The 27,018-nt window shown below is 35.7% G+C and overlaps 1 protein-coding gene across 1 annotated transcript in view; it reads right to left on the bottom strand.

Moving 5' to 3' along the window:
- Nucleotides 1-27,018, bottom strand: part of Mdn1 (midasin AAA ATPase 1) — a 163,787-nt gene that overhangs the window by 56,424 nt on the left and 80,345 nt on the right. Inside the window, 16 exon segments of the mRNA XM_047557902.1 lie at nt 6,118-6,251; nt 7,190-7,305; nt 7,958-8,090; nt 11,044-11,157; nt 12,214-12,434; nt 12,981-13,192; nt 13,551-13,699; nt 14,636-14,844; nt 15,700-15,816; nt 16,980-17,139; nt 20,109-20,370; nt 20,519-20,782; nt 20,881-20,970; nt 24,316-24,504; nt 24,861-24,968; nt 26,324-26,521. Coding sequence (XP_047413858.1) covers nt 6,118-6,251; nt 7,190-7,305; nt 7,958-8,090; nt 11,044-11,157; nt 12,214-12,434; nt 12,981-13,192; nt 13,551-13,699; nt 14,636-14,844; nt 15,700-15,816; nt 16,980-17,139; nt 20,109-20,370; nt 20,519-20,782; nt 20,881-20,970; nt 24,316-24,504; nt 24,861-24,968; nt 26,324-26,521 — 2,676 coding nt within the window.

Below are 27,018 nucleotides of genomic sequence, written 5' to 3'. Positions count from 1 at the left end.
CTAGTTATTTTGAGTTGTTTGAGTAGAACCTTACTGCAGTTTTAAATAACTGCTGATAAAACTTAATATTATTAGCTTGATAATATATTTATGTATTTTGTAAACAATTTCTCCCACTGATTTTTCTTATAAGTATTGATGAATGTAAATTTTTAATTTTGATGAAATCTAATTCATTAGTTTTTTTTTTTTTCTTTTATGAAGAGTCTAAAAAATCTTTGCTTATCCTTAGATTATAAAAGTTTTCTCCTAGACAGTTCATAGTTTTAGGTCTCATCCTTTTTTTATGTGTGAGGTACTGGGGATGGAATCCTGTGGCACTCCACCTCTAAGCAATACTTTTAATTCTTACTTTGAAAAAGAGATTAATTTGCCCAGGTTGGTCTCAAACTTCTGATTCTCTAGCCACTGCTTCCCAGTCACTGGGATTATAGGCATGTAATCACCATCTAGCTTAGGTCTTATTAATTTTGTATATAATATGAGGTAGGGGGAGAAGCTCACTCTTACTATATGTGGACATCTAATTTTGTTGAAGAGAATGTTTTCCTCTATTAAATTACCTTTTCATATTGGCAAAACAAAGCAGACCATATACATGGACGTATATTTGTGAATTCAATTTTGTTTCAGTGGTCTACATGCCTATTCTTGGACTATACCATACGATATTCATTAATGTAAGCTTTGTAATACAAATCATGATAACTGAGTCTCCAGCAATGCTATTTACACCAGTCTCTAATGATTACCTTTAGGAGCTCTAACAGGTCAAAGCTATGTTATGATAATGTTATTTACTTATTTTTTCAGAATTGACATTCAAATTAATTGTATAAAAAAGGACAAACTGGGTATTTGGCAAAAATTATATTGATATAAATGATCAGAATCTGTCACTTTAAGAAAAACATTTGAGAGTATAGTTAACCCTCAGTATACTTGTGGGAAAAATATGCTCAATATTGTATATGGGGTATATTTGCCTATAATCTATTTACATTCTCTTGCATACTTGAAATAATTACCTAGATTATTTTATAATACTTTCTACAATGTAAATACTGTGTAAAAAGTTGCTGTACTTTGTTGGTTAGGGGATATTGCCAAGGAAAAAGTCTATACATGTTCAGTACAGTTGCAATAAAGAAAAAAAATCTCAACCTGATGTTGGTTGACTTTGAGGATATGGAATGCATAGATATGAAGAGTCAATTGTATTTATTGCCAATAATAAAATTTGAGCTCAAGAATAATCTAGATCTTTTGGTAAAATCTGTAGTGATTTTCCCCCAAGTATGATTTTTTTTTTTTATTGTAAACAAATGGGATACATGTTGTTTCTCTGTTTGTACATGGTGTAAAGGCATACCATTTGTGTAATCATAAATTGACATAGGGTAATGTTGTTTGATTCATTCTGTTATTTTTTCCCTTCCCCCCACCCCTCCCACCCCTCTTTTCCTCCTATACAGTCCTTCCTTCCTCCATTCTTGCCCCCCTCCCTAACCCTAACTCTAACCCTAACACTAACCCCTCCCACCCCCCATGATGTGTCATCATCCACTTATTAGGAATATCATTCGTCCTTTGGTTTTTTGAGATTGGCTTATCTCACTTAGCATGATATTCTCCAATTTCATCCATTTGCCTGCAAATGCCATAATTTTATCATTCTTTATGGCTAAGTAATATTCCATTGTATATATATGCCACAGTTTCTTTATCCATTCATCATTTGAAGGACATCTAGGTTGGTTCCACAATCTGGCTATTGTGAATTGAGCAGCTATGAACATTGATGTGGCTGCATCTCTGTAGTATGCTGATTTTAAGTCCTTTGGGTATAGGCCAAGGAGTGGGATAGCTGGGTCAAATGGTGGTTCCATTCCAAGTTTTCTGAGGAATCTCCATACTGCTTTCCAGAGTGGCTGCACTAATTTGCAGCCCCACCAGCAATCTAAGAGTGTACCTTTCTCCCCACATCCTCGCCAACACCTGTTGTTGCTTGTATTCTTGATAATCGCCATTCTAATTGGGGTGAGATGGAATCTTACCCCAATTCCATTTCTCTTATTACTAGATTTGCATTTCTCTTATTACTAGAGATGTTGAACATTTTTCCATATGTTTGTTGATTGCTTGTAGATCTTCTTCTGTGAAGTGTCTATTCATTTCCTTAGCCCATTTGTCGACTGGATTATTTGCATTCTTGGTGTAGAGTTTTTTGAGTTCTTTATAGATTCTGGAGATTAGTGCTCTATGAAGTATGATTGGCAAAGATTTTCTCCCACTCTGTAGGCTCTCTCTTCACATTGCTGATAGTTTCCTTTGCTGAGAGAAAGCTTTTTAGTTTGAATCTATCCCAGTTATTGATTCTTGCTTTTATTTCTTGTGCTATGGGAGTCCTGTTGAGGAAGTCTGGTCCTAAGCCGACATGTTGAAACTCTGGACCTACTTTTTCTTCTATAAGATGCAAGGTCTCTGGTCTGATTCCGAGATCCTTAATCCATTTTGAGTTTAGTTTCGTGCATGGTGAGAGATATGGGTTTAGTTTCATTCTGTTGCATATGGATTTCCAATTCTCCCAGCACCATTTGTTGAAGAGGCTATCTTTTCTCCATTGCATATTTTTGGACCCTTTGTCTAGGATGAGAAAATTGTATTTATTTGCGTTTGTGTCCGTGTCGCCTATTCTGTACCATTGATCCACCTTTCTATTTTGGTACCAATACCATGCCGTTTTTGTTACTATTGCTTTGTAGTAGAGTTGAAGATCTGCTATTGCAATACCCCCTGCTTCACTCTTTCTGCCAAGGATTGCTTTAGCTATTCTGGGTTTTTTATTCTTCCAGATAAATTTCATAATTGCTGGCTCTATTTCTGTAAGGTACATCATTGGGATTTTCATTGGAATTGCATTGAATCTGTATAGCACTTTTGGTAGTATGGCCATTTTGACAATATTAATTCTTCCTATCCAAGAACATGAGAGATCTTTCCATCTTCTAAGGTTTTCTTTAATTTCTTTCTTTAGTGTTCTGTAGTTCTCATTGTAGAGGTCTTTCACCTCTTTTGTGAGATTGATTCCCAAGTATTTTATTTTTTTCGATGCTACTGTGAATGGGGTAGTTTTCCTAACTTCTCTTTCTGAAGATTCATCGCTTATGTATAAAAATGCCTTAGATTTATGTGCATTGATCTTATATTCCGCTACTTTACTGAATTCACTTATGAGATATAAAAGTTTTCTGGTGGAATTTCCTGGTTCCTCTAAGTATATAATCACATCATCAGCAAATAGGGATAGTTTGAGTTCTTCTTTTCCTATTTGTATCCCTTTAATTTCTTTGGTCTGTCTAATTGCTCTGGCTAGAGTTTCAAGGACGATATTGAAAAGAAGTGGTGAAAGAGGGCATCCCTGCCTTGTTCCAGTTTTTAGGGGGAACGCTTTCAGTTTTTCACCATTTAGAATGATATTAGCCATGGGCTTAGCATAGATGGCCTTTACAATGTTAAGGAATGTTCCCACTATCCCTATTTTTTCTAGTGTTTTGAGCATGAAGGGATGCTATATTTTATCAAATGCTTTTTCTGCATCTATTGAAATAATCATGTGATTCTTGACTTTAAGTCTATTGATATGGTGAATTACATTTATTGATTTCCTGATGTTGAACCAACCTTGCATCCCTGGGATGAAACCCACTTGATCATGGTGCACTATCTTTTTAATATGTTTTTGTATGCGATTTGCTAAATTTTGTTTAGAATTTTTGCATCGATGTTCATTAAGGATATTGGTCTGAAATTTTCTTTCCTCGATGTGTCTCTGTCTGGTTTAGGTATCAGGGTGATATTGCCTTCATAGAATGAGTTTGGGAGGGTTCCCTCCTCTTCTATTTTATGGAATACTCTGAGAAGTATTGGAATGAGCTCTTCTTTAAAGGTTTTGTAGAACTCGGCTGAGAACCCATCTGGTCCTGGACTTTTCTTTGTTGGTAGGCTTTTGATGACTTCTTCTATTTCATTACTTGAAATTGGTCTATTTAAATTGTGTATGTCCTCCTTGTTCAGTTTAGGCAATTCATATGTCTCTAGAAACCTACTGATGTCTTCAAAATTTTCTATTTTGTTGGAGTATAGATTTTCAAAATAGTTTCTAATTATGTTTTGTATTTCAATCGTGTCTGTTGTGATATTTCCTTGTTCATTCCGAATTTTAGTGATTTGGGTTTTCTCTCGTCTTCTCTTTGTTAGTGTGGCTAAAGGTTTATCAATTTTGTTTATTTTTTCGAAGAACCAACTATTTATTTTGTCAATTTTTTGTATTGTTTCTTTTGTTTCAATTTCGTTGATTTCAGCTCTGAGTTTATTTCCTGTCTTCTACTACTTTTGGTGTTGGTCTGTTCTTCTTTTTCTAGGGCTTTGAGCTGTAGTGTTAGGTCATTTATTTGTTGAGTTTTACTTCTTTTATTAAATGCGCTCCATGAAATAAATTTTCCTCTAAGTACTGCTTTCATAGTGTCCCAGAGATTTTGATATGATGTTTCTTTGTTCTCATTTACCTCTAAGAATTTTTTAATTTCCTTCCTAATATCTTCTGTTATCCATTCATCACCAAGTATGATTTTATTATTATTTATGCTGAAGGGTGAAATGTGCCAACTCAGTGAATAATATTTCTAAACTACCAATGCACGAACTACAAATTCACACAAGGTTAAAAGTCCATACAGAGTGCAAACTAAACAATGGATTTTCATGCATGACAAGTTCTGCAATGTATTTTTCAGGTTTCAAATTTTCACACTGTAAGTGACCATTACACACTTTTTGTCAAGTCTGTGGTGTGCTGTCCAAGAATATTCATTATTACAGGAAATAGCTATTAAAAATATTCTTTCCCTTTTCAAGCTCCTAACTATGGAAGGCCAGTTTTTCTTTACAAACTTAAACCCAAACAACATTCTACAAGACACTGAATGCAGAAGCGGATGTGAAAATCCATCTTTCTTATCTTAAGCTAGACATCAAAGAGACTTGGAAAAATGTTAATCAGTGCCACTCTTCTCACTAATTTTTGTTTTCAAAAATAGCTCCGTTCGGGCTAGGGTTGTAGCTCAGTGGTGGAGAGCTTGTCTCTCATGTGTGAGGCACTGGGTTCAATCCTCAGCACAACATAAAATTAAATAAACAAATTAAAGATATTGTGTCCTATATATATATTGTATATCTATAACTAAAAATGTTTAAAAAATAGCTGTTTATTAAAAGCATTGATATTAACATGAAAGGGGGTTACTGTATTTTTAAGCAAATTTATTAACTTTTTTAAGTTTCTCAGTATTAGTACCTATTGAGACAGATGTGATTACATAAAATTCTCTGTGGTCTTTAAGAACTTTTCAGATTATAAAGGGATCCTAAGGCTTAAACGTTTTAAGACCTATTACTATATTAAGATTTCCTAGAATAATCTGGACTCAAAACTCCATTTAACCCATATTTGACAATGTTTTTTTTCTTTCCCCACTAAAAAAGTTTAAGTAAATTAAAACCTAACAGTTAAAATCCAAATGTCCATCAATAAGTGAATAGATGAACAAATTATACATTGACACAAGAGTACCAACAAGAAGCAATGAACTATTGGTAGATGAAACCATATGGATGCATCTAAACATTAACTATCCCAGACAAAAAGAACACATATGGCACAATTCCACTGAATGAAAATGCATCTGATCTATAAAAGAAATCATATCAATGACCACATGATTGGGGATAGTGTAGAAGTGAAGAAGGATATACAAAAAGGACATGAGAAAACTTTAAGGTGTGTGGCATATATTCACTATTTTGATTGTGGTAATGGCTTCATAGGTATGAACATATCAAAACTGTGAAAAAGTGTAGTCTTTAGATATACACAACATATGTCAATTACATCTCCATGAAGCTTTAAAATATAAAGTTATATATTAACGTTGTCAACAACAGTTAGATCTCTCACATAGTATTTGACATATAATAACACTGAAGTTAGTCTAGAGCCTAAAAATCTTTGTGCCAGGACAAATCTTGTTTAGAATAAAAATAGGTATATTGACTCACCTCAATGACGCTGACGTCAGACACCATCGCCTGGGGTGACTGTACCCAGAGCAGGATTACTGCATCACAAAGTTCAAAAAAAGCAGCAAGATTGACCACAATTTCATGGGGCAGGCTGTGAAAGCTCTCTGGATCTTAGAGATGACATAAATAAGAATAATCCATCAGGTTTAAATTAACCTCTAGACATTTTCAAAATAAATTGTAATCTAGAATTTAATGTTATTCCTAGTTCAAATATCAATTTTGAAATGTCAAAAATTAAAAGCAATTTCTGTGCCTATTATTATTAAATTTAGCAGCTGAGGTATATGCCTCTGATAGAAATAATGTTGTCTTTTTTTTTTTAATGGTGCTGGGGATTGAACCCAGAGTTCACACATACTATGAAAGCACTCTATTATTGAGTTACATTCCTAATCTCATAATGTCTTAATAGAAAATGAAAATTATGAAGTAAAGATGCATATTTCATATGAATATTTAAATATAAAACAAAATCAAGTTTGGATGGATAGTTAATACAGGTAAGAGAAGACACAAATGAAATTACTACTAATATCAGCTGCTGCAAGGATCAACTTTTTCAATTTTTATACTACCATAGTTCAGACTTTTTTTTATGACAAGCACATTGTCTTTTCAATTTATAAAAGTTAGGGAGGAAGGGGAAAAAGTTCTTTTATAACCAAATGCCTCTGACTATAATCTTTTTGAACCAACAGGTCTACTGTTCAAGTCCTAGTTTTGCTACCTGCTGGAGATGTGACCTAAAGCATCTCCATGCCTCCCTTTTCTTATTCATAAAGTGAGGACCTACTTACTTCATAGGGTCACTATAGAAAGTAAATGAAATCAAGGACATGTAGTCTTTAACTAAACACCTGGCACAGTGTGAGTGCTCAATAAATGTTAGTCATTACTACTGAGTAAGGGAACATGGCCTATTTAAAATCAGTCCAACAAATCAGAATGAATCAGAGTAACAGCAGCTGCTCAATGTCTTTCAACATTAGCAACATAATATAATCAGATGCTCCGCTGAACAACAAAAAAGGTAATGTGTTCTTACCTTTATGGAATTCAAATGACATTCTTAAAACACTATTTCTTAACTTTTTGCCACCAACAGAAACCAAATTTGTTTCAGTAAAAATCCGTTTTTCTCGGTCAAGATACACGATTGTCCTGGAATGAGATTCAAAACCACAATAATTGTGATTAAAAATACTCCCTCTGGAGTTGGAAGAGAGCACCATGGGGAGTAAGATGGCTAACGAAGTGCTAGGGCATACATAATGGGTTCACTTCACAAAAGTTCATCAAAATCATAATTTTTAGTGTAGTTTCCTGTAATGAAAACTACACTTAAATAAAAAATTGGTACACTGATGGCCAACCACTGGCCAAAAAATTACATGGTAAAAAATATTATTGGCTGCTACTGTAAAAATAAGGAAAGATCAATTTAAATACAAATATGTAAATTTACACAAGTGTGTATATAGGTATGCAGGTGCTGTGTACATCTCTAACTTCTGAATATGAGAAATAATGTGGGTAGACAGTTAAGGAAAGGACATGTGAGAGAATGAGTAGATGAAAAAGGGAAGAGCTGCAGGGAGCTACAAATATTAAACATGACTATGCTATGACAAAGATTACTTTAAAATAATAAATACCACCATTAGTGCTAAGATTGAAGGTACTCATATCTAGCACTCCACCATTTGTTAGGTTCACAAAATAAAACACAGCTACATTTGACAGAGTCTTAGGAAAGGTATAATATGTGAAACTAGTGAGATGAATAGTGGCCAGAGCCACAGATTTCACCTACTTGTTTGCAACTGATTCTAAAAGGGCAAACAGTTGCTTGGGCTGGTCTGTTTGTGGATCATAGTCCATTGAATTTCTAATAATGTCCAAGGCCTGCATATTCCATCGGGGGTCCAGAGGGATCACAAAGTCATCTAATTAAAAAAAAAAAAAAGTTTTATAGTTAAAACACCTTGCCTGGCAAGTTTCAGTTGAATATTTTCATTGTTTAACTTGGATCACACTGAGTTTTTGGTGGAGAAGTAAAACAGAGAAATGCTGTGGGTTTTAATTCATGATACTAGAAAGCAATATTCAATAGCTTTTATACTATTTTCTTTCCAAATGCACAATATCTACAAGTCCTGAAAATTTACCCCATTACAGGAGAGAAAGGAAAATCCTGCCAGTTAAAGGTAATCCCTGCTAGAATATAAACATTCTTATAATGAATTCATTTCCTTAGAGACCACTACTGGTCTAAAAATAATTCCTAGGCATAATTACCCAATCTACCACCATTTACCATCAAAACAGAAACAAAAAAAACTTAAATGACAGAAAATGAAGGAATATATCTTATCTGCTTCCAATAAGAAAAATATCTCAAGATTGTTATGCTTAAAATCAATTTCCCAGCCAGACATGATGGCACATGTCTGTAGTCCCAGCTTCTCAGGAGGCTGAGACAGGAGGATGGCTTGAGCCTAGGGGTTGAGACCAGTCTAGGAAATTTAGCAACATCCCCATCTTATTAAAAAATAAATAAAAATAAATAAATAAATAAATAAAATAAATCTGTACAGTCTACAATAGTGTGGCTGCTACTGCTTCATAAACCTTTGACTCAGACTTAAAAACACTGGCATGTTTTCAGACTTGGTACCTTTTCTCTAAAGCAGCAACAGGGAGACTCTGACTCTTCAGTTATGAAAACCCAAAAGAAGGAAGCAATACACAAATAGTGGTAATTGTAACTTGAAGGTGCCTAGGCAGGGCAGTTCAATGGAGTAGTTTTAGAACCATCCACTTCACTGCAGACTACCATGAATATACTGTAACTGGCAAGGTACTTAAGGAACCCATATTCCAAAGTCCAGTAATAAAGACAGTTACACAAGAGAAAAAGAAAATGAAGTTACAGCTAATGTGTTCTAATAGAGAAAGAACAGTGTCTGCTGAAAATGGAACCTGCTGGTGTGGTTTACATCTGAGCTCCTAAAGAAGTTCATGATGGAAAGGCCATGATTCAGTTCAGCCATAATCTGACCACTAGTTTTCTCTACTATTTGATTTCTTTCCAAGTATTCACTTTATTGTCTTTAGTGTGCATAAGGTAAATGGTTTAGTACAAAGGCATCACATATATTTTTTCCAAACTAAACAGCTAATGGTATATTTAGGTCAATATCAAATGAAAATGTAGATAGAAAACTTTAAATTTGCTTTTAAGAAAATATCTTTATTTTATTCATTAATGTTTATGTAAACTTTATCTCATTCTGTTCCAAAACTAAAGGTAAGTTTGTTCTCTTGTTTTTTATTCTTTTTTTTTATTGTTAGTTTTTTTTTTTTATTATTATTGTATACAAATGGGATACATGTTGTTTCTCTATTTGTACATGGAGTCAAGGCATACCATTTGTGTAATCATACGTTTACATAGGGCAATGATGTTTGATTCATTATTTTTTTTCCCTTCCCCCCCACCCCTCCCACCCATCTTTTCCCTCTATACAGTCCTTCTTTCCTTCATTCTTACCACACTCCTTATCCCTAACCCTAAACCTAATGCTAACCCTTCCCACCCCCAATATATGTCCTCATCCACTTATCAGCGAGATCATTCGTCCTTTAGTTTTTTGAGATTGGCTTATCTCACTTAGCATGATATTCTCCTATTTCATCCATTTGCCTACAAATGCCATAATTTTATCATTCTTCATTGTGGAGTAATATTCCATTGTATATATATGCCACAGTTTCTTTATCCATTCATCAACTGATGGACATCTAGGTTGGTTCCACAATCTGGCTATGGTGAATTGAGCAGCAATGAACATTGATGTGGCTGTATCTCTGTAGTATGCTGATTTTAAGTCCTTTGCGTATAGGCCAAGGAGTGGGATAGCTGGGTCAAATGGCGTTTCCATTCCAAGCTTTCTGAGGAATCTCCATACTGCTTTCCAGAGTGGTTGCACTAATTTGCAACCCCACCAGCAATGTATGCGTGTTCCTTTTTCACCACATCCTCGCCAACACCTATTGTTGCTTGTGTTCTTGATAATCGCCATTCTAATTGGGGTGAGATGGAATCTTAGGGTAGTTTTGATTTGCATTTCCCTTATTACTAGGGATGTTGAACATTTTTTCATATATCTGTTGATTGCTTGTACATCTTCTTCTGTGAAGTGTCTGTTCATTTCCTTAGCCCATTTGTTGACTGGATTATTTGTATTCTTCGTGTAGAGTTTTTTGAGTTCTTTATAGATTCTGGAAATTAGCGCTCTATCTGAAGTATGGTTGGCAAAGATATTCTCCCACTCTGTAGGCTCTCTCTTCACATTACTGATAGTTTCCTTTGCTGAGAGAAAGTTTTTTAGTTTGAATCTATCCCAGTTGTTGATTCTTGCTTTTATTTCTTGTGCTATGGGAGTCCTGTTAAGGAAGTCTGATCCTAAGCCAACAAGTTGAAGATTTGGACCTACTTTTTCTTCTATAAGATGCAGGGTCTCTGGTCTGATTCCGAGGTCCTTGATCCATTTTGAGTTGAGTTTTGTGTAGGGTGAGAGATAGGGGTTTAATTTCATTCTGTTGCATATGGTTTTCCAGTTTTCCCAGCACCATTTGTTGAAGAGGCTATCTTTTTATTCTTAAAAAAAAAGTCATCTTGAATACTTCCCAGTACATTGTATATTACCTCCCTTCAAATGCTGGAAGGTGAATGGATAGTTATAAATAAAGAAGAATTTATATCTAGATATCCTGAACCTCCAAAAAAAAACACTCCTACAGTGAGAGATTTGATAGTTCTCTTCCCTAAAAACGTAAAAGCCCAAGTTTCTAAAACAGTGCCAAGAGCTATAGAAACCAAAAGCAGGCGCGTACCTGTTATATTTGCTTGTAATAGTTTGAAGATATTCCTGACCCCAGCTGAGAGAGAATTTGAGTAAAAATTCCTAAGAGATGCAGCACTGGCTTCCAAATTAATTTGTATTGACTCTGTGGAAATAAAAGAAGCAGTGTTAGAGTCTAAAGCAGTGCTGTCCAACTGAACTTTCTGCGTCTGCAATGTTCCATAGCTATACTGTCAAAGAGCAGTTATTAGTCACCTCTGAGCACTTGAAATGTGGTTAGTACAACTAAGATTTATATTTTATATAATTTCAATTCATTTATATTTGCTTATATGACAGTACTCTGTGTGACTTGCGGCTACCATAGAAGACAACGCAGATAAAAATATTTCCCTTTACACATACTTAGATCACCACGTATCACAGGATAAATGACACAGTCAGTGGCTTATCTACAAGTTCTCATGGAGTAGAAACATTCATGTAAACTCAATTAATTTAGTCAACGACTTCTATCAACAAATTTAATGTGCTTTACAGTGTAAGCAATGTTATTATTGATTTTTCCTCTGTGAATAAAGTACCAATAAAGTCAGTATAACAACTTGGAGCGTTGGTACTAAAATGAAATTACAACCATATGTACTTTAAGGGGAAACTAACTGATCAAAAACAATACCTTTCCCAGACAAAATGGCTGTACCCCAGTAGTACAGGAAAAAGGCAAATGTTTGAAACTACAAAGTAACATAATATAGTACATTCTTTTTTGAATTTGATAGATTCTGAATTCTAAGAATTACTCTGGAACAAAAGTTTATCTTGTGAAATATTTAAGGACAGACTTGCTCCGAGCTGAGTGTGGTGGTGCACCCCTATGATCCCAGCAACTGGGAAGCTGAGGCAAGAGAATTGCAAGTTCAAGACCAGTCTCAGCAATTTAGTGACACCCTGTCTCAAAACTTAAAAATTAAAAGGACTGGGGATGTAATTTGGTGGTAAAGTACCCTTGGGTTCAATCCCCAAAAAAAGACTTGCTCCTTAATTGAACATATAAACAGTAATACTCTGTCACATACCTTTTGCTATGAGACCTCTCAGCTGTAATTTTAACAGCATAGGCATAAAATAACACAGCTTCTGAGGCATTTAAACACAATTAAGTGCATATAAATAGTACAAATTAAGCTTTTCTACTCACCAAGCCCCTGTGGTATGTTCTTGGCTAAATGATAAAGCCATTTAACTCTAAGCATCCAATCCTGGTTAGTTGCTCTTTCTATGAGCAGTTTAACAGCCATAGCCAAAACATCTGGTTCATCAATCCAGTTAGTATTCACTTCTACTGCACTGAATTTCAGGTTCTCAGGGTTGGAAGACTGCATAATTTTCTCTAAGTCTTGCAAGGTAAGAGGCTGACTCCTGAAAATCATTGAAATGGGCAAAGTTAGTATTAGAACAACCTTTTATTTCACATTTCGAAGAACCATGAAAACGAATTTGCTAATATTATAGCAAAGATGATTCCCCCACAAGAGAATAATTAAAACATGTACACACACACACACACACACACACACACACACACACACATCCCTAAAAAATAATAAAGGGCCCAGTGGTTCAGGAGGTGAGACAGAAGGATGGTGAGTTCAAAGCCAGTCTCAGCAAAAGCGAGGCACTAAGCAACTCAGTGAGACCCTGTCACTAAATAAAATACAAAATAAGGCTAGGAATGTGGCTCAGTGGTTGAGTGCCCCTGAATTCAATCCCTGGTACCTCCCTGCCCAAATAAATAAATAAATGGAGAAGGATATTACAGTAAGCAATAAACAGTAAAAATATGATAGCTGGATCATAAATGGCTACATAATAGTAGGTTGAATATATTGTGTTCTGACCATTATCAGTAAAAGCAAAAACTGGTCAAGAAATCAAAGAGACACATGAGTTGTAGGCTCCACTCACCTCACCCAGCTGCCAGTTTTCATGCTCATCCTGTTGAGGCAGTATGCCAGGATCTGTCCATCACTTCGGACAACAGAGAGATGAGAATCTTCGGTAGCAAACAGAGCTGAAGGCACAGAATCTGGCCACAGCCCTGGGGCAAGAATGGAGTTTCCCCAGGTTTCCCGTGCTCCAAGAGAAGAAACGTATTTCTCCAGTAAAACCTGTACAAGCTGGCAAGAGATAAAACACATGTACATAGGCAAGTGCTGTTATCAAAAAACTTTAGTAGACAAATGCAGGAGTTCTTAGGGTTCACATGACCATCTCCCAAATAACTCAGACACATTCAATATTCAATAACAGAAGTTAAATTTAAATTCTTTTGATGATAGATCTGTTTCAAGAAAGGAATATTTACATTTAAGCTATCTTCCAGAAAAGTACCTGGACACCAGATCTTTGCTAGAACCAAACTGCCGAAGTCAACTCCCCCAGGTCACTGAAGTTGCCATTACAAAAATAATTTCCCCCTACTCAATAGTATAGTGTATTACAACTTAGAAAGCTGTCTAAAACATTTCACAGTACCTTCTGGTTTGCCGTTGAATGCTGGGAGCCAACATATACTTCCCAGCATGCATCAAAAAAGGCTCTGTTTAAACTCAGTCCTCGCCGCAGGTACTGGACAATGAGTATGGCTGTCTGAATTAGAGTAGACATGGAAGATGCTGGAGAACCTGTACAAGGGAAAATTTTTTTTTTTTTTTTTTTTTTTTTTTTGTGGTACTGGGGATTGAACTCAGGGCCCACTCTACTAGCTAAGCTATCTCCCCAGCCCAATAGATTCTTTAAAACCTCTGACAAAAGTGGATAAATTCTGCTCTCACATCAAACTTCTTGCTAGTCAACCTCATCCAGGTATTTATTTTAGTAAAGTCTCTAAGTAGACTCTAGGATCTCCTGAGGGCAGGAATAATAGAGTTGTAGGAACATTCAAATTCCTTCCTCCTATCTCTCCTCCTTTCCTCTCTTGATGACTGCCTACAGTATAATGTGGGGGACTTCTTCACAGGCATGATAAAACCTGACATGTATATCCAGAATCTCGTGCCTGACATACACCTCATGAAGAACCACCGGCTTTAAAATCCAACAGACCTATTTGAAATCCCAGCTGTCAATATTAACTGACTTTAACAAATTTCTCAAACTTCCTGATCCTTATCTGTAAAATGGAAACAAATGTCTTGCAGAACTAAATAAGTAACGAGAATTGTAACAAACATATAGTAATTATTAAAAATACAGTATTTAATTTACTATTACTGATCCCTTTTATATAATGAAACATTTAAAACAAATTAGAGTTATCTGTTTAACTCGAGTTTCCTGTTTCATCTTCAAGAGGCAAAGCTAATGAATCTCAGCACCTAAAGCAGAAGTAGTCATGTATGGCCTTTGTATGCATCATTCACCTGGGGAGCATCTTCAAAATACTGACTCCTATGCCTCACCCTGATGTGCTGAACTCAGTCTCTTGGGGTGTCTGGACATATACATTTTAACAGGCTTTTGAGGTAGTTTATAATTCTATTTACACTAAATGTTAGAACTCCAACATGAATTTCTATAGGATAAAAACTCTGTAGAGGCCCAAAGGTTAAGCACCTCACCTATAATAGTGCTTCGGATCTCTGTGTGTAGAGACAAGAGTATGTCACACACACTGTCTCCCACCAATCCAAGGCTGTGCAGCAGAACTTTCAAATCAAGGTTGTCTGGAAAACTCTCATCTCCTTCTCCTGAAATATAGACTTCAAGTCCACGATTTCTCATGGCTCTGGATATTTCCCCATGAACAGGATCCATTGAAAGAAAAAGCCTAGTAAAATGGCAATTCAGAGAAAAAGCAAATGTTTTAAATTCCAGTGTAACTAGTATTGTAGATCAGCAACAACTGGTAAGGGCAAATCCTATGTGGTCATCTCTAGGGAGTTCATACAGGAAGACACCACTAACAAAACAAGGTACCAACTTCTGCATTATTCTGTCTTCTTCTTCCAACTTGTATCAACAATGCAAATGAGTTTCTCTTTCCTAAGGAACTGTGCTGAGAACTCTAAAAATCTTAATCTCAGATATTTTCCAAATCAGGCAATGAAAATTCATAATTCTAACTCATAAAGAATAGAAAAAGGAACTTTGTATTCTTCTACAATAATTTTTTATATTCAAAGTCCATCAACATCCCATCGAGCCATCTGTCATCTCACACTTATATCCAAAACAGAACAGCTGATTCCCTTCCCATCCCAAACCTGCTCCTTTGTCAGTATTCCCTTTCTCAATGACGCACCCTCATTCACCCAGTTACACAATATAAAACTTAAGAGCCATCATTGCTCTTTTTTTTCTCAACTCATAAATCTAATAGCAAGTCCCACCCATCTGATTATCCTCGTCTAAGCCATGATATCTCCTGCCTGGACTACTGCAAAAGGACCCTTCACCAACCCAAGGGAAGGACTTCACCTCTCATTAACTGCTGTGCCCAGAGACTAGTAGTGCCTGTCAAACAGCAGACTCAATAAATATTTGTTTCAACAGAATGAATGAATGAATGACCTTCTTCATAACCCAGTGTGTAAGTATAATATATAAGGAGATCCTACTCAAGGTCTACCTCTGCTACCAAGACTGTCAGATTCTTAGGCAGAAAAATGAGAGATACAAATACCTGAAATTGGGATTGGGTGTTATTGTTGGAGTGGATCCATCTATCATTCCTCTTTCACTAATGGTGAGGACACCTCCAGGTTCAAGCAAAGCATTCAAACGATCCAGCACTGATGGGCTGCACAGAAAGAACTCAGATGGTAGACACATACACAAGCCTCCAGTTGCTTCTGACCCATATATTCCTTTTAGTAGGGATCACTTCCTATACAGAACTCTCAAATGTAGATTTCCCACTGATTTCCCTTCTTATTCTCTAAGGCACATAGCCTAGAGCCTCAGTCATACTAAATAAAACATTTGAAGAATAATTAGTGAAATTAAGGAAAATGATAGAAAGTACCCTGTGCTATTCTAGCCTTTCTCTTCCTCTACCCCAGTATTATCAAATCCACTTAAAGGTAGCTGGATTTCAACCTGAAACATTTAGAAAAAAGCTTTAGGAGAAGGGTTAGGGATGCGGTTCAGTGGTGAATGCTTGCCTAGCATGTGCAAGGTGCCAGGTTCAATCCCCAGCACCACAAAAACCAAAACAAAACAAAAACAAAAAGAAAAGTTTAAGGACAGTTTCTGTTTTGCTAACTGTACAGCTGTTTCACATTTGTTGTTTTCCTTATTGTAGGATCAAAAATAACAAATTGAACCAGTGTACATTTACTGAATGCCTGCAGCTGTGTCAGATAGCTGTGTTTCAAAAACCTGCATTTAAGACTGGTCCTAACAGAAGCCAGACGTGGTGGTGCACGCCTATAATCCCAGCACTCCAGAGGCTGAGGCAGGAGGATGGCAAATTCTAAGCCAGTCTCAGCAACTTAGGGAGACCCTGTCTCAAAAAATAAAAAGGGGCTTGGGGTTGTGGTTAGTGGTAGAGCACTTGTGTAGCATATGAGGCACTGGGCTTGATCCTCAGTACCACATAAAAAAATAAATAAATAAATAAAATAAACTTATTAAAAATAAATAAATAGGAAGGGCTGGGGATGTGGCTCAGTGGTAAATGCCCGTGGATTAAATCCCTGGTACAAAAAAAAAAAAAAAAAAAAAAAAAAAAAAGAGGTTTATATGGAAAAGCAATTTAATTTTGTTAATCTTTACTTCAGGTGTTTAGTGACCAAATACTATTATTTGCCATGGGGGAAGTCTACAAAATATGGCAGAAGATGCATTTCTAGTTAAGAAAAACAATGGATCAAAAACAGAGTTTCCATCTTGCTTTCTATTTTGATATGCATATCCCAAGTTTCAATCAGGGCTATTCATGATTGGGGGTAAGGTTCTTACTTGCAGAAGTTAACATTGTCCATGAGAAGCCAGTCTCCAGACTTCAGAGCCCGAACTAACATGCTGTCAACCCATTCAAATGTGCCATGGCTATGGCCACTGGTTGACTGCATAAGCTTCACCCCAAAACTTCTGAAATCTTCCACAAGTTTGGCAAATTCTGAAATGTCACAGGCAAGATCAATATCCACAGCACTTAATTTCAAACCAAAACAAAACAAAAACAGAAAAATAAACTTCAAACTAAGATTTATTAAAAGAAAGATCAAACTGGGGATATAACTTAGAAACAAAACTTGCCTACCATATGCAATGCCCTGACTTCAATCTCAAAATTTTTAATGATTCATAATAGAATGATGAATAGGACTTTACAGGCAAGAAAATTAGTTTGGGGATGGAAAAACTTTCAGTGGTTTTCTGAATTAGTGCCTATATACTCAAAGTTGACTGTTGGTGATTGTGAAATAATTTTTCTCTATAGTCATAATTTCTCAAATGGCAGAAAGAGGATAAGTTCTCTAAGCTACTGCCATATTATACTACTATACAAAAGTGCTTTAAGTTGGTAAAGTACAACTGAAGTCATTAAACTAGATTTCCTTTATAATGGCCATATTATACAATTATAGTAACAACTGGTATTTATTTGCAAAATACTCTACAATTTAAATAGCCTCTGGAAATTTTTTGATTGGTCTTTTTAGATATTGTTTTATGATCCATTTTCATCAAGAGATAATGTATGCTGGATTCCTAATTCAAGTCATGAACATACTTGAACTTAAGCTCTCACTGTAAAAATCTTGAAAATGGGGAAAATATAGGAAGCAACTGCTTTTAGATATTGGACAATACATACAGCACAGCACCTGTGACATCTGGGGGAAAGGAGAAAAAAAAATAAGGTTAAGCCATATAATTTGCCTGGATTTCTGCCTGGAAATTGTTTGTGCTTCAGATTGAACCCAGGACCTCATGTATGCTAGGAAAGCACCCCAGAGGCCTCGCTAAGTTGAGGACAGACCATGGCAACTAGAATGAGAATATGTGAGAGGGGGGACCTACTCAGATAAAGAGCTCCAAAAATCTTTATGAGGGCCTTTTTGACTAAATAACTAACTGCATGTACATGTAAAGCGTGAAGCTCCATAAACACAAGCAAAAACTTCCAAGGGAAAGACAATTACTGAGGAGATGTGAGCTGAACAATTCCCAGAGATCACAAAGGGTATCAATCCACTTCTCCAGTCAAAGTAGAGACCTCAGCATATGCACAGGATATTCAGTTGTGATGTGCAGGCACAGGCCTCAATTGTGAAGGTGATCCAGTCCTAGAGGAAAGGCTACCCTAGACCCTACCTTTAAAAAGCTTAAAAGCAATCCTGAAAGGACTGAAATGATCCATAAGCAACTTACACCAAGAAAAGCCCAAGAATCTTTAAAGATTGTAACAAAATGCAGTACTCAGCAACTTAAATTCACAATGTCTAGCATCCGGCCAAAACTACTAGACATACAAGGAACAATGCAAATATGGCCCATAAACAGGAGAAAAGCAGCCAACAGAACATACCCATAAATTAAATTAAATAGAATAAAGACATTGATACAGCAATTAGAAACATGCCCATTATCCCAAAGGATTTAAAATAAAATTAGGAACATAATGAGAATTATATTCTAAAAGCCATAAAGGTTCATCATAAAAACATTAAAATAAAGCTGGCCATGATGGCACAAACCTAAATCCAGTGACTTGGGAGGATGAGACAAGAAGATCACAAGTTTGAAGTCAGCCTGGGCAACTTAGTGAAATACAGTTTCAAATAATTTTTTTCTAATAAAGGACTAGGAATATAACTCTGTGGTAGTATGTTCCTGGGTTCAATCCCCAGTACCACACATGCACTCAAATGACAACGCATTAAAATATATGAAGTTAAAAATGAAGAAAAATATTTTTAACTAAAAATAAGAGAACAACTATTTTAAATCCAGCCTTTTCACTCTATTAATATCTCTAAGAAATTAATAACTCAATATGAATTTAAAAAATACTGAAAATAAGTTATGAAAACTCATCCTAGTTATCTAGTTTTAAACTGACTTATGAAAGAAATATATATTACTAGATTCATGGCTTTATACTGCAAAACCTGGATTTAAAATCTAGTCTAATCATAAGACCTTGGGCTGTTTATTTACCTCAATGAGCATTCTTTTCTTCATCTATCATTGGAGGTAATCCTTTCTATAACATACTTTTATTTGAGGATTAAAAGTACACATATACACACACACACACACACATTTTCTGTATAATGTATAATAATCAATATAAATTCATCTCAGTGCTGAATTTTATAATATTCTTATTTTTAAAAAATATATAAAGTGACATATGACTCCATTAAATATCCTTTAATAATTAATTTAGGTGAATGAGTAAAGATTTTCCAATTCAAATAGTGGCCTTGAATCAAGAATTCACTCAACAGTGAAATCACACCCTTATTTACAATATTAGAGAGCTAGAAGTGGAAAGTTTGATTTCTTTATCCCTAAGGAATTAACTCTTCGGTTTCAAGCAGTCTATGGAAATAAAGAATGACAATCTAATGACAAACCAATTCATAGGCCTTTACATGTAAATCTCCCTTAGGGAATACTCATCACCACCAAAAAAGTACTATCACAAAAAGAGAGATTTAAGTTTCCATGTTAACAATATATCATATAGAAATGACATTTTTCTTCTTCTTATACACACCCTATCAACCCAGACTCCCTTTCAGTTTAAAATGCCTAAGTTCTTGAGAAATTACAATTATGTAAAAAAATAAATAAAATAATAAAACCAAAAAATAAACACTTCACAAGTAATCAAACATTATACCTTAATATATACAAAATGAGCTACAAAGCTTGATAAGCAATCATTTTCCTGTTTGCTTTTTTTAGTATCACCAATTTAGAATGTTATCTCAGTTTCATTAGAATTTTTAAGTAGTTTTAATTGTTAATCATTAATTAAAAATATAAGCATGACATTCACAACTATATTTCCATAAATGGATATAATATAGGCAATCTAAGTGTATGATATGCACATCCAAATATACATACCTGCCTTGGGGTATGAGTTGATTTTATTATTGAGTCTCTGCATAAGCAGTAATACTGCTTCCAGTTTATTGACAATTTCCATTGTGATGCTTTGACCATCTTCTCCAAGACACTTGGGTTTGTAAGTCAAAAGGAAATGGCTCCATGCTCGCAGTACTACTTCTGCATCCTCGGCACTGATAAGGAGGCAATCCCTTAAGAGTGCCCTTAAAGTACCCTCTACTTTTTCCAGCAGCTGCCTCCAAGGTCGTATGAGATCAACCTGCAATTTCCAGAGCACATGAACTCATGGTAGGCACTGATCAGAGTCAGAGGACATTGTTATCCAGAGTCATCACTAACACAGAAGACCCTTAATCAATCCATAGAGCTTTATGTTTTGCCTTACAATGTAAAGGCAGACAAGTTACCTGCTCAAATCCACCCAGAAGTTCAGTAGTATCCATTGCACTGTTCATAGCCATGATCTTTAATGTGTGGCCAGTAAGTTGTGCCAAAAGCTGGACCAAGCTGCTCTTGCCTACAGAGGCTGGCCCCACAAGGATGACCATCCAACTCATCTGCACACATTTCATGATGGACTCCAGGGACTGGAATGACTGGTGCAGGAGTGAAAGGGGCCGGCAAGATGGGTGAGGAGCATAGCTGCCACGGGAAAGGACTGAGTAGCCCAGCTGAAAAAACACGCCAATGACATATCACAAGCATGGTAGTGGGAATAGAAAAAACAGAAAAAATTGTAAAAGACTAAGAGTTATCCTTATTTCCTCACCTGCACATCATAGGGAGTAATATGAAATAATCTGGTTCCCATGTATGGTTTCGAATTTGAACCAAACACATCCTTGAAAACGGTAATGACCTAAAGGAAGATGATACAATCAAGACACAAATCACTCCACCAAATTCTTATGCACACCTTCTGAAATATTTCCAGAAAAAAGCATAGTGATTAAAGTCACTATATTCAGAGAACATTAGCCACAATCTCCTTATCCTTTTGAATATCCTCTTACAAAAAGGATAGGTTGAATTTACTTAATTCTTTGGAATAAAAGTAAGCTTGAGTTCAAGTACAGAGTAATCACATAATCCCAAACTATTTGAGAATCCAGTGAAAATAAACCATAAATTAAAATGAAGACATGAACCATGGCAAATCTAGAGACCAAAAAAAGAAAAAAAAATTGATTTCATTATTCAAAATATCTAAAAAGAGAAATGAGAACAGTAATACAAAGATTATGGGGCTGGGGATATTGCTCAGTTGGTAGGGTGTTTGCCTCACAAGCACAAGGCCCTGGGTTCAATCCTCAGTACCGCAAAAAAAAAAAAAAAAAAAAAAAAAAAGATTATGAAGAATAATAACTATTTACTGATCACCAACTGTGTATCACATACTGAATTATATATTAGGACTTTTGAGAGATTACTTTTGATCCTTATAGCCATGCAAAAGAGTTATCATTTCCATTTTATAGACAGAAATAAAATGGGGTTTAAAAGAGTCACACTATTTGCCCATGGCTGTTAACTAATTTTAAATCTAAGCCCAGTCTGACTCCAAAATCATCATGTAATCACTCCAGATACTTATGTAGACTATGTGACAATCAAAGTTGTTCCTCTAACCAATTATTTATATTTAGTAATCTCTCCACTAACAGTAAAACTGTTAGAAAACTTCCTGTTAACTATTTATGGGTCTATTTAAAAGAACTAAAAGCACTGGGGAATTAGAGGGTTTCTAAAGCATATAATCTTCTCTCCCTGATGTTCTGCCAGAGGGTTAAAATTACAAATTCGCAATCTAGCTGATTTGTTTTGGAAAACCAGATTCAATTCCCTTGGGCCCTTCCAACTTTGACAGCCTATTTTTTGTTAGGTCAGAATTTGAGCAACTACATGAGGGAGAGCGAGCAACTGAGGCAAAGGGCAGTGCTGCCACATGGCAACCAATCAAAACTCCACTGAGCCTTACCTCCACCTGTCACTCAGCAGGACCCCTGCCCATTCCAGCCTATAAAGACCCTGGGCAGTCAGGGCCATGTGCGATTTTCTCTGGCTCCCTACCCTGACCTCCCTACTCAGCCCTGGGGGCTGATAATTTTGCCCGAGAGCCAAATTCCAATAAAGCTTGCTTCTGCTACTGTCTGATTTTATTTGGCCACTAGCCGTGCCCCCGAGATTACACTTTTTATTTTTATTTTTCCTAATCTTTTCTTTCCTCAGAAAACACCAATTTAGTTAGAAGAGTACAGAAACTTTCCACATACCCCAGTGACTCACTGGTGATCCTGACTATCATAAATCACTAGAAAGCTGCCTGACATCATAACTATAATTAATACACTATAGGTTTGAGTATCATTATCCAAAATGCTTCAGACCAGATGTACTCACAATTTCTCTAATTTTTAACATTTCTAATTTTTTGCATTTTGGAATATTTCTACATACATAATTGCAACAGTGGTCCACTTTATGCTTTGAATATAACCCTTTCTGCTCTGCCACTGCAACTTATTTTTTAAATGGACATGTTTCTTTCTCTTCCTCTCTCCCTGCTCCTCCCTAATCTTTTCCCCTCCCTAATCTCAGCAGAAACAGGATTATCTTTCTTCCCCACTTTAGGCACATTTATCTGTCCTTGTGTATACATCCATCATAGGAAAGATGTAACCCAGACTTTGGGGATGGCATTAGAACATCTCATAAATGACTATCTTCCAAATTAACAAGTGAATTACAACTCCAACAGAGAACATGTGGAATGTAGCCTTTGAATCACCTCTATTACCTGTCCCCCGCACCCCCACCTCCTTGCCAGTTCCTGTTGATGGGTAGAATCACAGGCACTGGGACAGGAGTGCCCTGTATTTCCCCTTTATCAGAAAAGCAAAAACCTTTTTCCTTTTTCTCAAAACTGTGTCCTCATTATTGGACTGGCATTGGGGACAAGGACCAAGCTTTTGGCAACATAATGACATGTTTTGGGAATGTGACTCGAGTCTAAACACAACATTCACTTATGTTTCATATATTCCTTAAACACATACCCTGGAATTTTCCACTTTTGGTATCCTATCAATGCTACAGAAGTTTCAAGTTTGGTAGCATTTTAGATGTCAAATGTTAATTTTCAGATTAGGAACATTTAATCTGTATAACTAATAAATGAATGAAAAATTAAAATACTAAATGATGAAGTGTGGATTATGTATTAATAAAACTGTTTAAAAAAATACTAGCTGAACATTTTCTCCTAATCTAATGACTGAAAGATACTTGTAGGTAATAAATGAGTAGTCAGCATTTGGCTGAACTCTGAATACCACCTAAAAGGGGATCTGAGAAGCAGAATGAAGGGGTATGACAGTTATATATGCTACCAGCTGGCAATACCTTCATGCTTCCACCAGATGTTACTGCTTATCTAACACATGGAGTTGTGCATCAATTCATTTGTTTTTAAACAGTGAGTTTTAGCAGAAAAGAACAGCAGACAAAGTGGAGAAGGTCTAGAGGGCTGGTTCTGCTATCTATGAGAATGCATGGCATGGAGCCTTGGATCCTCACCTGTAAGAGTCATATCAGCGCTTCCTGCCTGCAAATATTATGAGTGTTCAGTGAAACAGGACTAACTGCCACAAATCAAAACCAACACAGGCTAAACACCGTGGCATGGCCTGAAGTCTCAGCTACTCAGGAGGCTGAGGTGGGAGGATCACTTGAGCCAAGAGTTTGAAATCAGTCAGGGCAACATAGTGAGACTCATACCCTCCCCTGCCCCTCAAAAAGTACATATAGTTACAGGTCCCTAAACCGGGAATTGTGTTACATTTTATGTATAAATAGTACTTTTCTTTTCATTTAGATACAGAATATCTTCTCTTCACAACTATTTATACTTTCTGCCGGGCATCAGTCATCTTCTCCTGCTTCTCACCTTTATGCCAGGAAAGATGATGAAGACCTAGGTTTTTATTACTAGAGGGCAATCCTGTTTTCAGAAGACTTGTGACCATAGGGATTTAGATGGACAAGCAAATTGTGTCCTCCAGAGCAAACTACACTACCATAAGGGAATGTTTCACCTGTTTCCACGACTTCTAAATTTCCAAGCAGCTTACTAGGTTTGGTATTAATAGCATAAAGAATACCAAATAAATCATTCAGAAGAAAAGAAACTAAGTATGAAACTCACCATTTCTTTGTCTTCCCTGGTTCTCATTCTTTGACCATAGACTAAAAACATATGCTGACCAGGATCATAACAGCCAGGGGACTGATCAACAAGCATCAACTGACACCAGCGGAAAAGGTCCCGGAGGTTGAATTCCCAGGGTCCTCCTTTTTGCCCCCATTTCCTCTCAACAGTCACTTCATGATCAATCTAGAAATAAAATATCTTTATTGAGAAAAATGTCCCGCATCGTATTAAGTACCATCAAATGTATTAAATACTAGAAATGTATAAGTGATCCAAAATAGAAATTAATAGCCTTGATTCTGATGCGTCCTTCTCCTAACCCAGACTTCCAAATGCCAGAAATATTCTAACGGCATTAATATTGGCATTTACAATACAGAGCTAAGTTACCATATCCCTCAATGAGTAGGTTGCCTTCTACTAGAAATTTGTAGGATTTATTTTATTCAGAGAGACTGGTAATTTTGGTAGAACCCATACTGAAAAATGCTGGTTTAAATACAGCCAGGAAACACAGATTAATACAAGTAGGTACTTACTTGGTTATTGAAAGCTACCATTTTTTTAACAATATTTCTGTCAATCGCTGGGAACAAAGTACTGGCAATGAACTCCATGTCAATTACTGTAAGGGGATCCACAAAGACCTATAAAATCCAAAAAGTAACATAAGGAAATGCCAGTTTCTCTTTATACATGTTATGTGAAGTCTTTACACCACATATCTTATTCATATATATTAAATATATGTATATAATCATATATAATATTATGGTTATATATAATTATATAAATTTCAGTTTAAGAAATTCTATTATTGCATTTTAAGAATCAAATTTTCGAAGTACAGAGAAACATGTTTTGTTTTTAAGATCTGCTAGTAAATTCAAGGGAAAAACATGCAATTTATTTTTCAAAATATTTGTTTTAAAAAACTTTTTGTATGTATAATTTAAAATTCTTTCCAAATTCTGGATAGGGCTGGGGATATAGCTCAGTTAGTAGAGTGCCTGCCTCGCAAGCACAAGGCCCTGGGTTCAATCCCCAGCACTGCAAAAAAAACCAAAAAAATAAAAAACAAAAAACAAACAAACAAACAAAATTCTGGATATTGAGTATAAGAATGTATATTAGAAAATTTGTTCAGCTTTTCAATAGGCATGAGAATTTTCCATAATAAATGTTAAGATACTCAGCAAATTCTTAATCAGAGGGATAGGAACATTAAGGAAAGCTAACAGGGAGACATTTCAAAACCTCTAAATTAGCCAACTCTACAAACAGTTGTTGAAACAAGTAAATATATATATGTATGTATATGTATATACATAAGCGTACCCGTTTGTAAACAAGAATAAAGACAAAAGATATTAGAATGTTAATAAGGTTGACTTGGGGGATACTGGATTTTTATTATTCATGGCAGATATCTGTTCCTTTTTTACTTAAAATACATTACTTTCACTATAAAATTTGCTTAAATGTATTAATACACACATAGAAAAGGTCAAAGACAGGTCTCCAACCCTGAGTGTAGTAATAAAGTCCTGAAGATTGCAGTGATTTCACTCTCCTCCAAATGACAACACACCATGTCCTCAAGGTATTAGGACAAAATGATTCAAACCAGCAGAGGGGCCAGGTGTGCTGGCATGCAAGCCTATAAATCAAAGTAACTCAGTAGGCTGAGGCCGGAGGATGGCAAGTTCACCACCAGCCTCAGCAAATTAGTGAAACCCTATCTCAAAAAAAAAAAAAGACTGGGGTTATAGTTCAGTGGTAAAATGCTTCTGGGTTCAATCCCCAGTACAACAAAACAAAATGAAACAAAAAAACAGGAGAGAAGTGATGATGGGAAACAGTTACAGTAATATTCATCACATAAAGACAAGAAAAGAGGATCATTACACTGATTTTCTTTCATTTGTACAATGAAACATCCTAACAGCTACTTACCAGCAGTCCTATCTATCTCTGATTTCTAAGCAATAGCAAATCTTACCTGAGTGAATCTGTTCAGGAAAGACCTGGGTAAGCCCTTTCTCCCACCTCCTTGTCTAAAAGGATTTTGACACCCAAAAATCTTCGTCTTTTCATGTTGTACTTGAAAACTCATTCCTAACTCAGGCACAAAGATTTCTCCTCGATGATCGAAACAAGCATTGAGTCCTTCCAATACAGACTGTGAAGCCAGGTTAAGCTATATGGAAAAGAGAGTGCACGTATTTGTTTCATCGTATATGCTGTATAACTAACAAAATCAAAAGAATAACAAAGAACAAAGTAAAATAGTGATAAATTCAGGAATGGAAGCTCTTAAGCCAAACCATGGGGTGATATATATTTACTCTATTGTTCTTTATTTTACATATGTATGAGACAATTAAATAAATGTTCCACTTGAACTAAATATGTTAAAATCTTTCTAACATTAAATTGCTTCTATTACAAACTGCCCTATTCTGTAAATAATAACTTACAAAAAAAACTTGCCAATACAGATATTTCATTTTAATACTCTGGGTTTTTAGAAATTTAACACTAATTATAGGCTAATAGGTAGGATTGATAGCTACTGACGCACTTTCCTAATTCAAATTATTAATGTCTTTAAATGGATTTCAAAAGTCAGGATATAAACAACATAAAGTGGACCTACAAAATTTTTACCAACAGTTTTGTAAACAGTTACAGGGA

This window comes from Sciurus carolinensis, chromosome 7 (assembly GCF_902686445.1).
Source record: "Sciurus carolinensis chromosome 7, mSciCar1.2, whole genome shotgun sequence".
Classification (NCBI taxonomy): domain Eukaryota; kingdom Metazoa; phylum Chordata; class Mammalia; order Rodentia; family Sciuridae; genus Sciurus; species Sciurus carolinensis.
Note: the sequence above shows the minus strand (reverse complement) of the source record. Positions and strands in the feature narration are given on the sequence as shown.